Raw genomic sequence first — 13,710 nt, 5'->3', positions numbered from 1 at the left:
TAGTAGTCCCACGACTCAGAGGCCGGCTTGTAGGGAGCCAAAGGGAAGAGGGCAGCCATTTCCCAAGAGAGCAGCGTGAGTCCCTCAGGCAACCTGGGTCGAAGGGCCTGTGGTCAAACCGCCTCTGAGGTAACTGAGCTCCCTGCCTGACGCAGCTCCTTTTATAGGGAAGCTCATCAGCCAAACAACCAATCAGGAGAGAGTATTTTCCCGCTCTAATAGAGGACCAGATTGAGAACACCAGCTGACAACTATGCATTATAGACAGTACGTATCATGTAATAGAAGGTAATGTAAGGTAATATAATACAATATAAAGTGTACGTGTGTTGTGTTTTGTGTGTATATTTCCAAACGAAAACCACCCCCCATTTGCGCCTAGAGACGCTACTGCGCAGGTGCGGCACTCTGGAAAGCCCCCTCTGGCCCACCTCTGCCGTGACGTCATTACGGCGTTTCAGCGTCGCGTCCATAACAGCCGTTCCTTTCCCTCGAGGCCGCTCTAGGATTTGACCTCTCCGTAACGGAAGCGCGCTCTTTGCCCCTCCCCCTCTCTCCTTCGCGGGAAAAGAACCCTTCTGGCCCGCGCGCGAACTCTATAGCCTCCCCAGCTTCGGAATAGGGCCCTTTCAGGCCGGCCGCCATCTTGGTTGGAAAGCGAGGCGAACACTAGAAGCGGAGCGACGCCCCCTTGCGGCGCAGCAGCGGCGGCGGCGGAGGGAAGAGAAGCGGGAGCGGGGCGGGAAGCAGCGAGTCCCGGAGCCGCCGGGGAAGGCAGCTGAGAGGCGTGGCGGCCCAAAGCGCCCGGAAAAAGCCGAGCGGAGGGGGAGCCTAGAAACTGCCGGCGGCCGCGGCGAAGGGGGGAGCCTGGAAACCGCCCGCCCGGGGAAAGCGGCGCTGCAGGCGCTTTGGAAGGTTTTTGCAAAGCTTTGCAAGGCTTTGCAGGACTACAGCGCCCCTCATCCGCGGCCGGCGCAGGGATCCCCGCAGTTGGGGGGCAGCCATGGCCGGGGCGCTTCCCGCGGGCCCCCGAGAGAGCCTCCCTTGCGCGGCGGCGCCCACCCCGCGGCCGCCCCCCTCGCCTTGCTGCAGCCCGGACCCCGCCGTGGCGCTCAGCCCGGAGCCGAGCGGCGGCGGCGGCATCCTGCGGCGGGGACAGCAGGAGAAGCCGGGCCCCAGACACGTAAGGGGGGAGAGAACAGGGGACGGACGGAGGGACCCCTCCTCCCTTTCACGGAGCCTCTGCTTGGGGTTCCTACAGGGGATCGGCTGGATGCCCTTAAGGGGCGCCCTTCCAAGCCGAGGGTGCTCTTTGCAAAGATGGGGGGGGCGACTGAGCCGGGGGTTCCCTTAGAGAACACTGGGGGTCTTTTCTCCCCCCCCCCAGGTCCGCTTTCGGATTGCAGAGCCGGCGGAGGAGAAGGAGCCCCGGGCAGACCCCGCCAGGAGCCGCTCCCCTCCCGCCCCCCCTCAGCTGGGGGCTCCGCTGCCCCACAGCAGCCTGGCCCTGGGGGCGGAGGTGCGGGCCACCCGCCAGCAGGCCTTCGACGCCCGGCAGGCGGCCGAGCAACTGGTGCAGCGCTCCTTCGTGGCTCGCTGCGCCGCTGAAGCTCGCGTGGGTGAAGGTGAGTGGGGGTCCCAGTGCGGGAGGGAAACCCTCGCAGTGACGGGGTGCGCCGGAAGCCATGCAGCATTGATTCCGGCAGTCCTCGACTTACGACCACCAGGGAGCCCCACATGCTGAGTGAGAGACGCAACTCCATTTTGCCCCGTTTTACGACCTTTCTTGCCACGGTTGTTGAGTGAATCGCTGCAGGTAGAGTCCGTCACAGGGTCGTTCATTGAAACCGGCTCCTCCTAGTCACTTTACGAGACATTTGCAAAAAGCAGGTCACATGACGTAAGTTTGAGTCAGTGGCCAAGCGGTCCGGATTTCAGTCCCATTGTTTGCTGCAATGGCCACAAGTGTGAGAAGTCCCTTTTCCCCCAGTGCCCCAATGCCTTTGGTCGCTAAGCAAACCGTTGTATGTTGAGGACTCCGTGGGTGGGTGGGTGGGACCCATCCGAGCCACGGCACTTTCCCCTCCTCTTCCAGGCCTGAACATCCCACGGGAGCAGCAGCTCTACCGGGGGCTCATCAGCCTGCAGGTGCCGGCCGAGGAAGTGCTGAGCTCCGCTGTGCAGGGCAGGCGCCCCCCCCTCCTCCTCCAGCCGGGGGAGAGAAAGGTGGGCCAGGGGCCCTTGGGGGGGGGTTTCCCGTGACCCACCCAGGTGAAGGGGGGCTCAGGTGATGGGGAGCATAACCTGAGCCTTTGTTCTTGCAGGAAATGGCGGGGGAAGGGCCAGACTTGATGACCTTTTATAGGCCCCGGGAGCTGTTCACGGAGACCCCCTTCCTGGAGGTGGGGGGGCTGCCCCCCCTGAAGCTCCAGGCCCAGAGGCGCCACCCAGCCACCACCTTCCTCATGCACCGGAAGCTCCAGCAGTGGGCCAGCTGAGGGGGGGGGGGGCTGGGCAGGACAGGACCCCCCCCCACGTCGTGTGGCTCTTTACGCACAAGCACACACACGGACCCCGTCTCCTCCACCTCTATACATAAACTGCAACTGCCAGCCAATTGTGTGGTTTTTCCCTTCGTTCCTGGATCGACAGCCAAGTAGTGCAAGGCGGCCCTTGACTTACGACCGCAGTTCCCGTTATTAAGCCAGGCAGTTGAGCGACTTTTATGCAGCAGTTGTTAAGTGAATTGCAATCAGGCGGTCGTTCAGTGAATCTGGATTTTTTCATGGAGTTTGCTTGTTGGGTAATCGCCAAGTGAATCATGTGACACCCCCCCCAACCGTCACAGCTAGGAGTCAAGAGGCCAACTTTGGTAAGGGATGCTGCAACAGTCATTAAGTGTGAAAAGCAGCCGTGACTCCCTTATTTTTCTTGTGGCCGTTGTAACTTTTGAACAGTCATTAAATGAACTGTCGTAAGTGGAGGAACACTCATGGCGGGTTTACTCTTCGGTGCCAGCCGTGCCCCTCGCCCAGGCTGCCTCTCATCTCCCCCTCCCTCCCTCCCTCCAGAGACTGGCACTGCAGCGGCTAATAATCTGTAGGTTTTATTTTTTATATATATAATCAACTTTTTTAAAAGATAAAACTCCGTTCAAACAAGATCACTTTAGTACTACAGGTTTTTTTTTGGGGGGGGGGGTCTTTTGGGCCCTCTGAAAGGCAGGCAGCTCAGGACTGGGAGGAGGGAGGGGGCGTTTTCACTGGGGGGGGGCAGGGGGGCTGCAGCTGGTTATCTCCCTCCTCCCATTGCCAAAAAAGGGGGAGGGGGCAGAGGACATTGTGGGACCTCACAGAGATCAGCTGAGCCCCCTTCTCCAAAGGGGAGGCCTCTTGCCCCCCCCCCCCAGCCCAATGAAGCCCACCCTGTTCCAGGAAAGAGATTATGGGTTATGTGGTCCTTAGGAACCAGGCGAGGCAGGAAGCTTACATCAGCTTCCATGGAGTGGGGGGGGGGGGGGAGACACACCCCTTTGTCCTCCCAGGCTTTGAATGAGCAAGTCCAAATACCCCCCCCCCAAATATCAAAGAGGTTTTTTTTGGGGGGGGGGTGATCCCTTCCCCAGAAAGCAGCTGCATTCTTTGCTGTGTGGCCCCAGAGGCCATGTCTTGGGCAGGGCTGCTTTGCTCCTGCTTCAACCCCCCCCCACGTGTCCTGCACATCCCCCCCCCCAATCAGGCGGTGCTGCAGGAGGGTCCCAGATGAGCTGCGCTCCCCCCCCCCATCGTTTCCCGTGGGGTGGGCTCTTTTGCCAAGGCCAGGCAGCTCCCCAAATCCATTTGCCCACTTGTACCTCGCTGGCCCCTTTAGAAGACTCCAACATTCATGGGTGGGGTGTGGGTGTGGGGCAGAGGGGGCTAGTCCGGCCACCTCTGCACCCTGGAGAAGCAGCCCCCGTGGCACATGGAGAAAAGAGGAGGGGGCAGCCCGGGAGGCGCCCCGAGGTCCAGCGAGGCTCCTCAATGCGTTCAGGATTGGCCCTTGCGGAAGAGATAGATGGGGCGCTGGAATCCTGTAAGGGGGGGTAAGAAGAGCAAGAGGGGGGGCTGTTAGGGGGCTGGCAGTCAGGGCATCCTGGTCAGTGGGCAGAGGGAGGTGCCAGGCCCCTCCCCAAGGGAGAGAATCCCTAAGAAGACCCTCATGAAAAACACAAAAGGGCCCCTCCCTCCGCCCCTGGTCATGCCCAGCTTTGAGATGGCAGAGGAGGGGGGGGCACGCTCGCTGGGCCCTCATCGTTCCTTGGATTCACGACCCTGGTGGTCTCAAGGGGGGGCGGGGGAGGAAGCAGCTGGGAGCCCCTCCCAAGACCTTTGACATTCAGGGGGCTCCTGAACCTCCCCAGCTGGGCATGGGGGGGAGGGGGGGCAATGGGCAGGGATGTACTTGGGCCAAGGCAGATCCAGGCTCCAAACTCTTGTCAGCATCCTCCCCCTCCCCCCCTTGACCTCGCACCCAGCACCCGCCCATCAAGGCTGCTGGCAGCACGTTGCCCTGTGCCCGGCCCATGAAGGGAAGGGCTGGGTGGGTGTGGCTTTGGCGCATCCCCTGCCCACCCAATCACCTTTCGGCGTGTTCCTGGGCATGGCCACCAATTCGTAGCTGGAGAAGCCCACCTCGGCGGAGATCAGGTAGGAGGGGAACTGCTCAGGCTTCAGCTTGATCCGGTGGAAGTGCCTGGATATCGTCTCCTGGGGGGGGGGGGGGAGGAAGTGGGCGGGATTGGCACCGGCAAGGAAGAGGCCCCCTGCCCAGAGTCCGACCCTGGCCCTGACTAGGACCCCCCCTCCCTCCCCCCCTCCCTTGCTCACCGTCAGGTTCTTCCTCTTCTTGTAGGAGGACCAGGCCTGGGGCTCCAGGATGAAGACCCCGCCGGGCCGCAGGTGGCGGTAGGCGCGCCTGAAGAGGCGCTTCAGCCCCTCGTCGCCCCAGTTGAGCTGCACCCACTTAGTGACGCTGAGGCAGAGGATGACGTCGTACTCCGGCTTCTGAGCTTCCAGCAGCTCATCCCGCTCCAGGACGTAGTTGCCCTGTGAAGGAAGCCGGACACGGTGGGTGTGCTGCTGGTCTCAGGCTGACCCCCACGGGCTGCAGCCCCTCTGCCCACCCCCAGCCCCAACTACCCTTCGGCCTCTCTGGGGGAGGCAGGGGAAATGAAGTCTTGCCTTGATGCCAACGCTCACCCACGGAGGCTACCCCGGTCTGTGTCCCCCTGGAGGGAGGGGCTAAACGGGGAGGAAGAGACCACCCCCCACCCCCGGTGGGCTTTCCATTCTTAACTCAGAGCTTCCCTCTAGGGCTCCAAGCTTGGCCCCTTGAAGCCTTGTGGACTTCCATTCCCAGAAGCCCCTGGGGCAGCTGGGGAGTCCTGGGAGTTGAAGTCCACCAGCCTCAAAGCTGCCAGGTTTGGAGACACACAGGGCCCTTTCTAGGAGAAACGGGTGCCTGGTGGCCCCACAGCACCTGCTTGATGGGGAAGGGGCAACCGTGGCCACTGCCCAAAAGTGGCACTCGTCCCTGGATCGGGCACCCACCCGCAGCTGCCAGGCATTCTCTGGGCGGCTGCCCTGGAAGCTTCAGCTGCTGCAAGGTACAGCCTCGGGGGCATCCCTTCCGCCGGCCATCAGGAGGCCCTGGGGGTCCCACGGAAGGGCTGCTTATTATCTGTGGGGTCTTCCTGAGATGGGACTCACCCTGTTGCTGAAATTCTCCCCCCCCCCCAGTGGATTCTGCCCACCCTGCAAGGTCTTGCTCCCTCCCTGCCCGTACAGACGGTCCTTGACTTACGACCACAACGGAGCCCGAAATTTAGGTTGCTAAGTGAGAAATGTCTTAGGTTAGTTTTTGGCCCTTTGGACAACTACACTTGCCACAAATCACTGCCCTTGTTAAAAGTTAGTAAGACCGTCGTTAAGTGGATCTGGCTTTCCCTGTTGGCTTTGCGGGTCAGAGGTGGTCGCAAAAGGGGAATCGCCTGACCCCAGGACACTGCAACCATCCTAAGTGGCTGCCAGCGTCACGTGACCACGGAGAGCCTGCAACGGTCCTAAGAGTGAAACTACAAATGGTCACTAAGCAAACTTAAGGCGGTAGGACTGCCTGCATTAAGCTATGGGACTCACCGCCTTCGGTCGTGATGCCCGTCCATTGGGATGGCACTGACTCTGCCCTGCCCCAGAGGTTGGGCCGGGGTGTAGCGTGGCCGGCTGAGGCTTAGCGTTACTGTTATCCTGTTCGTTGCCTCAGGCAGAGCCATTTCCCCCCCTTTCATTGTTCCTCTGGCTTTTCCCTTTTTGCTGCCAGACGTCTCTTCACCAAACTAGGTAACATCTTCAGCAGGACTTGGAGTAAAAGCCACCCAAAGTCCCAAAGTTTAAGAGGTTTCCTAGCTTGGTAACAAAACATCTGGAAGCCAAAAAAGGCAAGCAGGGGGAACAAGCCAGTGCCAAAATCCACAATCAGAGCTTGGACTATTCTCTACTACAGATGTCTCCTTTTGGGGGAGGACAACTCAGCTACCCTCCCCCCCCCCCACCAGCACCAGGAGAATATGCCTGCCCCCCCCCCCCCCCCCTGGGAATCTTCCATGGGCCCTGCTGAGGGAGCCCACCTTCAACGCACGGCCTTGGGAGTCAGATTTGGGAGAAGGCGCCTCAAGGCCCCCACCAGAGGAGGGAGGCTCCTTTGCAACCTTGAAAGGAGCACAGCTGCAAAGGCTCCAGCTGTGCTCCCACTCCCCCTCACTGGCCAGTCAGCAATTTCTCAGCCTTGGGCTGCAGGGGGGGGGGGGGAGAGGAGGGAGATCAGCCGCACCAAAAGGGCAGAGGGGCTACATTCTCACTAAGCACAACAGGCTTGGTGTAAGCCTCTTCCCTGGCTGGGGAGAAGGGGGGGGGGCACGAGGATCAGGCCACCCTCAGGCCTGAGGCTTGCCAGGGCCAGCATGGAAGCGGTGGTCTTGGGACAGGGGTCCCCAAACTGGGCCACTTTTAAGACTTGTGGACTTCAACTCCCAGAATTCTCCAGCCTGAAGAATTCTGGGAGTTGAAGTCCACAAGTCTTAAAGTGGCCCAGTTTAGGGACCCCTGTCCTAGGCTCATTAAGAGGCCAGAGGGTCCCCAGGGACTTCTCAGCTCCTACAGGTAGGCCAGGCTCTGAAGAGAAGGCCTATGATACAGGTCGTCCTCCACTTACTTCGTTTTGTGACGGTTCAAAGTTACAACGGCACTGGGAAAAGTGGCCTTAGGACCGCTTTTCACACTTAACAGCCGTTGCAGCATCCCCATGACCATGCAATCAAAAGGTAGGTGCTTGACTTGTATTTATGATGGCTGCAGGGCCCCGGGGTCACACGATCCGCTTTTGCGACCTTCTGACAAACAAATTCAACTGGGATTCACTTACCAAATTACAAAAGTAACAAGTGCCCTGATCCACTTAACCATTTGGCAAGAAAAGTTGTAAAATGGGGAGAAATTCAACCAATGTTTCACTTATCGACATGGTACTTATCGACATGGTATTTTGGGCCCTCAATTGTGCTGGGGGGGATTACCTGTGACAGGATCCTGTCAATCTGATTGGACTGGGCTCCTGACCCCCCTTCTTATTATTCAGTGAATTCTGATCTGGATGTTAAAACATTTCAATCCCCCCCCCAAAGTAAACTGTTCCTGCCTATCTTGGCCAAGGTTATCTCCCCCCCCCCTTCCCACCTCAGCTCCTCTGGTCATCTTCAGGATCTGATCAAGGCCAGCAGATGTCCAAAGACAAAGAAACCCCACAGCATCTGGATGGGGGGGGGGCTCTTCTGGGCTCAGGGCCGCTCTAAGGGTGAGCCAGCTTTTTTTTTTTGGGGGGGGGGGGAGCTTTAATCTCTCCCTCCCAACAGAATCTGTCTTTTCCAAAGCTAGTGCTGGCCGTCCCTGGGGCCCTACCCCCAATTCATGCGGGGAGCTCTAGGGGTCCCAATTCTGGGGGGGAGGGAAGCCCCACCTTCCAAATTTCCCCAAACCCTTGGTGGACGGGAGGAAGTACAATACAACACGCTCACTGCTTTTGGGCTGGAAAGCAGATCCCCCCTCCCCATTTTCCAAGCTTCACCCCCCCCCCCTCACAAAGGCCCCTTTCCCAGTTGCTCAGCATCTCCCCCAGGCCTGGCTGCCCTGCAGATGCTCTGGGGGGGGAGGGGTCTTTACAGCAGCCCCCCCAGCCTTCCTTTGAGGCAGGATTTTCCTCCTTCCCCGGGAGCCACCTGACCCTGTCACTTATGGAGGGGAAGGGGGGGGCATCACAAATTCCCCTCCACTGCCTCTTCTCCCTCTCCAACTACTCCACCTCCAAGGCCCTCCCCCACCCCTTTATGCCACACTTACTTCTTATGTGCCCATCATCAGCACCTCCCCGGGGAGACCCTGACATAGAGTGGGCAAGAGCCCCTCCACCCACTGGGCAGCGGAAGGAGTTTTCAGTGGGGGCAGTGGGTGTGAGAGAACCCCCTGGAAAAGCCCAGCTCTCCCACCTGTGCCACACAAAACCTGAGCACCAGTAGTAAAATACTAAAACACAAATATATGTTCCAAGAATGAGACACAGTGAAAAGAAGAGATTGGAAAATATGAGGAGGAATGTAAAATGGCAAATATAGAGTTAGAACCAGGTTTGCTGGAAAACCATTCCCCAAAATACACCAGAGGGAAAAGGAAAATAGGCAAGCACAACAATAGAAGAGGAAGAGGAGGAGAGGGGAGAGGAAGGGGAAGAAGGAAAGGGACAGGAGGGAAGAAGAAAGGAGAGAAGGGAGGGAAGGAGGGTGGAGGTAAAACAAAAAAGGCCTAGGGGATGGTAAGCAAAGCGATCCGGATCATATATGTACATTTGTTCCATGTCTGCTTGCAGATGGGTGCATGAGACTAAAAATAAAGCCCTTTCAAAATAAAAAGAAGGGGGAAACCGCCTGGGGGCCAGGGGGGTGGGAGGGGGGGTCTCTCTCACTCACCTTGACGAAGATCACGTTGTTAGGGAAGACCGTGGCATCCACCCCCTCCTGGGGCACCCTGGGCGCAGCAATTGGACCCCGGCTGGCAGCGAGGGAGGCGGGAAAGCTTCTCTTGGCTGGGGGAGCCCCTTCCCCCTGGCCCTGACTGTCCTGGGGCGGCGGCGGCTGCTCTTGCTGCATCTCCTCCGAGAGGTAGTGCCGGATGTTCTGGCGGGCCGAGTGGATCAGGGCGCCGTCAATGTCCAGCCCCACCATGCGGGCCGGCCCCCACTTCTTGGCCACGCTCAGCGTCAAGTGGCCCACGTTGCAGCCCACGTCCAGCACCTCCCGGCCTCGGAACCACTCGGGCTTCATGGCCCGCAGCCGGACATCCTCGCAGCTGGGGTTGCGGTAGCCGTAGTACTTGCAGTAGTTGCCGTACTGGAACTTGTTGCGCGAGGGCCGGCGAGGCTGCGGCGGATGCATGGAGGAGCCCTGGGGATGACGCCCGCTGGGCCCCCGCTCGGGGCTGCTCCGGCCGGGCTGCTCCCCGGCCCTGCCCCCTTCCGATTTGCTACTAGTCCTGCGCCTTTTGCTGCGGTGGTGGTGGTGGTGGTGATGGCGACTTACCGAAGAGGAAGAGGCGGAGGAGGAAGGGCACGAGGGGGCGGTGCTCCTGGAGGCCGGCTGGGCAGGGGGCAGCTCCCCACCTTCCGGCAGCAGGGGGGAAACCACCTCGTCCCTGCAGTTGATGGCGGTGTTGAGTTCGTAGGGCTGCGGGGTGGCCCCGTTGCAGGCCTTCTGGCAAGACCGGCAGGAGGAGGAAGAGGAGGAGGAGGGAGGAGGAGGAGGGGCGGCGGAGGCAATCGGGGGTGGCTTCCCTGCCCCCTCCGAGCCCCCCACGGCCCGCTGGCTCCCCCGGTGCCGGTGCCGCTTGCGCCCGGCCTTGAGGGGCGAGGCCAGGACCGGCGGGTCCTCCTGGGCGGCGTTGAGGCTGAGCGGGTCGGTGATGTCCTTGGGGATGAGGATCTCCACGGGGTCCCGTCCCTTGGCCGGCAGCGGCGACGACTTGGGCGTCTCGGCGTTCAGCGCCTGGTTCACCTCCTCGTCCATCAGGCTGTTGAGGTTCAGCGGGTCGAAGATGTTGCCGCCCAGCAGGAACTCCGAGGGCAGCACCGGGTCGCACTCCGAGTTCACCCGCCGGCGGCGCTTGAAGGCCGGCGGCTTGAAGCCCCCGCCGCCTCCGCTTCCCCCGACGTGGCAGCTGTTGCGCCGCTTCCCTCCTCCTCCTCCTCCTCCGCCGCCGCCCGGGGCCCTTGGTGGCGCCTGGAAGCCGTTGCGGGGCCGCTGGAGCTGCTCGTCCCGGCGCTGGGGCTCTTCGGCTGCCGTCGGCGGCGCCTCGTCCTCGGACCGGGCCTTGAGCAACGGGGGGGGCGGCGGCGCCGGGACGAGGAAGGTCTCCTTGTCCATCTCGATCATGCCTGGTGCGGGCGCGGCCAACCGCCGCCGCCGCGGTTCCCTCGCCTCAGACGGCGCTCCTCCGCTCTGCTCCGCCCCCCTCGGAACGGGCTCCTCCCACGCGTGCGCGGTCCGGACGCGCGCTAGAGTGCCGCCCCGGCAGCCCCCGCGCGGCGCAGCCGCACTGCTCCCCTCCCGGCTCGCGTCAAAGTAGAGACGTCCCCCGCCCGTGGCTCGCGACGCATGCGCATGCGCGCCCGCACCCCAGTGCCGCCGGAGGAAGAACGCTCCGCGCCTACCGCTTGCCCGCGATGGCACGCTCCCCCTGCGACGGTGATTTATATACGCGGGGGGCGGGGCCGGAGGGAGCCGCGCCCCCTTCTCGCGGCGCCGGCCAATGGGAGGTCGCGGCCGTCGCCACGCGCGTGGACGGGCAGCCAATAGGAACCTTCTCTGCGGGGCTTCGAAGGAGCCACCTCCCCTTCTTGCTCCCGCCTCCTTCGGCCCTTTTCGACCAGTAGGGGAAGCGGTGTACCGCGTCTTTAACCAATCAACTGCCGAGATCGTTTTCTCGCAAGTGTGGGCGAGGGTCCTTGTTTGCTGAGGGCGGGGCTTATCACGTGCTCGTGACAGTGTTACTTCGGTCCAAAGCTTAGGTTCCGTCGAGGGAAACGTTTCCTATTTTTATTCAGGATGGAAAGAATTTAAGAATAATTCTTAAGCGTACACTATAAAGATGGCAGCAGGACCACTTAAAGCCTCTCCAGGTTTCTAGTCCTCTTTGCGGGCGTTCCTTTCAGTCTCCCAAGCGGGTTCTCTGCGTCTCCAAAGGAGAAATTTGCTTGCGGCTGCAGGGACGGATGTTTGCATCGTAAAGCGGCTACACGGGAACAAATTCCGCCTCGCATGTAAACAACAGCAACAGTAAAGGGCTCCCGATATGGGCAGTGGTGGAGGATCACGTGACCCTCACTTCCCGAAGAGCTCGCAAAGCCTTCTGGTACTTGTAGTTTCCCAGTGTAGGCTAGTCTGCACATGTGCGAAAGGCGACACCGCACCACCACCACCCCCACGTCTCCTCTGCCTTTAGGAAAGCAAATTTAAGCTCGTGCGTGCAAAAAATACGCCCCCCTCCCCAAGAGTTTTAGGATTTTCGGGTTGGTTTTCTTTGCCTTGGGCAGGTGCACAAGTTGCACCGCAAGCCCCATTATCCACAGCCGGCTTTGCACTGGCTGATCTGTGGAAGATGGGGAGTTGTAGTCAGAAACGCGCTCTCGCTACTTCCCGGTTGTTTTTTGCGTGACTTGCAACCCTCCAGATACGCAAGCACAACGGAAGACGCTTCCAGACGAGCCGGATTTGGAGTGTTCCTGCGAACCGGATTTGGACTGGCTTGCTTGGTGCAAACCTAACCCCCCCCCCTTTTTTTGCAATGCATTGTATCAATCCTAGGTAAATGCACCTCCCCCCCGACACACCCACACCCCTCCTGTGTTTTTCGGGTTCTTTTGCAGCCCCAATTAGGCGCAGAGGCTGCTGAACCTCTCGCCGTCCACCAAAGCTGTGCAGTGGGCGAGTAATTGTAAACATCAGGCGAGCCAACCGCTTTTCCGTCGTGAAAAGAGGTTGCAAAAGGGCAGAATTTTGCAACTGCATCGCGGACGGTGGCCGCCGGGCAGCCAGGTTCCCCATGCGCGCATGCGCAGTGCGCGAGCCTGGGCGCAACAAGCGGGTCCCGGACATTCCATGACTCAGTGTTAGAGACGCGCGAAAGAGACACGCCCCCTCTTCGAGGGCAGCCGAGACCCGGATGTGCGGAGGAGCGCGCCTGCGCGTTAAGGGTAGAAGTGGGCTCGCACGCGCCCTTCTTGCCCGCTGGGGTTGGTGGTGTGTTTTTTTTTACCTCAGTTTACGAGCGCAAAGCCAAAAAAAAATTCTTTAACTTTTTAAAAACTGAGGTAATATTGAAACTTTAAAGCAAACAAGCGAAGTTTGTCGTTTGTGGCACAAATAGGACGCAAAAGCTCTGCTTCTGCGCGCTTTTTTTTTCTCCTCACGAACAAAATTGCTGAGGCGAGAAAAAGTATTGAGGTGCCAGGTTTGCTTTGTCATGGATACATTAAAACTCCCCTCTGTCGCACAGGAGAGGGCTTTAATTCTTAATTTCACAGCGTTTCCTTTGCCGACAAAATGTCAGTAAAAGCAGCAGAGAAAAGGATGGGAATCCTGAGGCACTTTTTAAATCTCGAAATGAGCCTCCATGTCAAGATTTCTCGAGCTGCAAGTGTGACACTTTTCCTCACTGCTGCTCCAAGAGGAGTCCCTCTCTGCCTATATTTTTATTTATTTCCCCTTTACATGAGCTCTTCTTTATGTGACCAAAATTTAGTCAGAATCTGAGCCAACAGAAAAACTAGGAAGACTCAACTTTTTTGTTCCAAGCGCAGAAAATGGCCTCTAGACATCATCCTCAAAAAAGATCCGTTGGATCCTTTAGTAGCCCCAGGATAATCTCCCTTGATCCCCTTTTTGTGAGAAGTTTCCCTCAGAGATCTTATGAGGAAAAGTGTTGGTAGAGTTTGGAAAATGAGAAGGGCAGAATGGTAGCAAAAAACCCAAAACGTTTTCCTTAAAAAAAAAACCCATTCATATAGAATATTTTTTCATTTAAACCCAAGACGCCAAGTGTCTTAAGGTACTAAAGAAGCCATCCAGATGAAAATTCCCAGGAGGCGAGCTCTTAACCTTTGTGTAATTCCACCATTTGCTTCCCACAAGACATGGTGGTCGCTATCTAGGGTGGCTTTAAAAGGAGATCCATGGAGGACAGGTCTACCCTGTCAGTTGTGAAGGCTCAGGGCTGCTTTCAGATTGCCTCCAAGACCAACTTGTAGGAGAACATCTCCTTGGGAGTTCTTTGGAAACATCTGGCCTAGAATGGTCCTTGGGCTGATGGAAAAGGGTTCATTTTGGCTTCTCACAGTCGGTGGAGTTCTTCCTGTAAGACATGATGGTGGCCATTATCTGGAATGGCTTTAAAGAGAGTCATGGAGGATAGTTCTACTCTATCAGCCTTGAAGGCTTGGGGCTATCTCCAGGTTGGGAGCAGATGCCTCCAAGACCAACTTGTAGGGGATATCTCAGTTTCTTCTTAGGGGGTTCCTTGAAGCCATCTGGTTGACGGAAAAGGGTTCGTTTACAGAATAAGATAGTTGGGG

At 58.8% G+C, this 13,710-nt stretch overlaps 2 protein-coding genes across 2 annotated transcripts; one reads left to right on the top strand and one right to left on the bottom strand.

The window, feature by feature from the left end:
* The first annotated feature begins 294 nt into the window (after positions 1-294).
* Positions 295-2,996, top strand: LOC309401947 (protein phosphatase 1 regulatory subunit 35-like). The gene is made up of 4 exons (XM_081971332.1): positions 295-1,183; positions 1,388-1,625; positions 2,096-2,226; positions 2,325-2,996. The coding sequence occupies exons 1-4, from the start codon at positions 1,004-1,006 to the stop codon at positions 2,496-2,498; spliced, it is 723 nt and encodes a 240-aa protein (XP_081827458.1). The 5' UTR covers positions 295-1,003; the 3' UTR covers positions 2,499-2,996.
* A 94-nt stretch (positions 2,997-3,090) lies between these two features.
* LOC309401946 (7SK snRNA methylphosphate capping enzyme-like) lies at positions 3,091-10,655 on the bottom strand. Its single transcript, XM_081971331.1, has 4 exons — positions 9,056-10,655; positions 4,869-5,087; positions 4,622-4,748; positions 3,091-4,072 (listed from the first exon to the last, which is right to left on the bottom strand). Exons 1-4 carry the CDS (start codon positions 10,511-10,513, stop codon positions 4,029-4,031), a joined length of 1,848 nt encoding a protein of 615 aa, XP_081827457.1. The 5' UTR covers positions 10,514-10,655; the 3' UTR covers positions 3,091-4,028.
* Positions 10,656-13,710: the final 3,055 nt, after the last annotated feature.

This window comes from Natrix helvetica (genome assembly GCF_964273705.1).
Source record: "Natrix helvetica genome assembly, chromosome: Z".
Taxonomy (NCBI): domain Eukaryota; kingdom Metazoa; phylum Chordata; class Lepidosauria; order Squamata; family Natricidae; genus Natrix; species Natrix helvetica.
This window is presented reverse-complemented; position numbering and strand designations above follow the sequence as displayed.

Excerpts from the sequence above, each read along its gene's own strand:
- LOC309401947 (XM_081971332.1), top strand. The coding sequence starts at position 1,004 with ATGGCCGGGGCGCTTCCCGCGGGCCCCCGAGAGAGCCTCCCTTGCGCG. Across the intron at positions 1,626-2,095 it reads TGAAGCTCGCGTGGGTGAAG|GCCTGAACATCCCACGGGAG; the intron begins GTGAGTGGGGGT and ends CTCCTCTTCCAG. Across the intron at positions 2,227-2,324 it reads TCCAGCCGGGGGAGAGAAAG|GAAATGGCGGGGGAAGGGCC; the intron begins GTGGGCCAGGGG and ends TTGTTCTTGCAG.
- LOC309401946 (XM_081971331.1), bottom strand. The coding sequence starts at position 10,513 with ATGATCGAGATGGACAAGGAGACCTTCCTCGTCCCGGCGCCGCCGCCC. Across the intron at positions 5,088-9,055 it reads ACAACGTGATCTTCGTCAAG|GGCAACTACGTCCTGGAGCG; the intron begins GTGAGTGAGAGA and ends CTTCCTTCACAG. Across the intron at positions 4,749-4,868 it reads AGAAGAGGAAGAACCTGACG|GAGACGATATCCAGGCACTT; the intron begins GTGAGCAAGGGA and ends CCCCCCCCCCAG.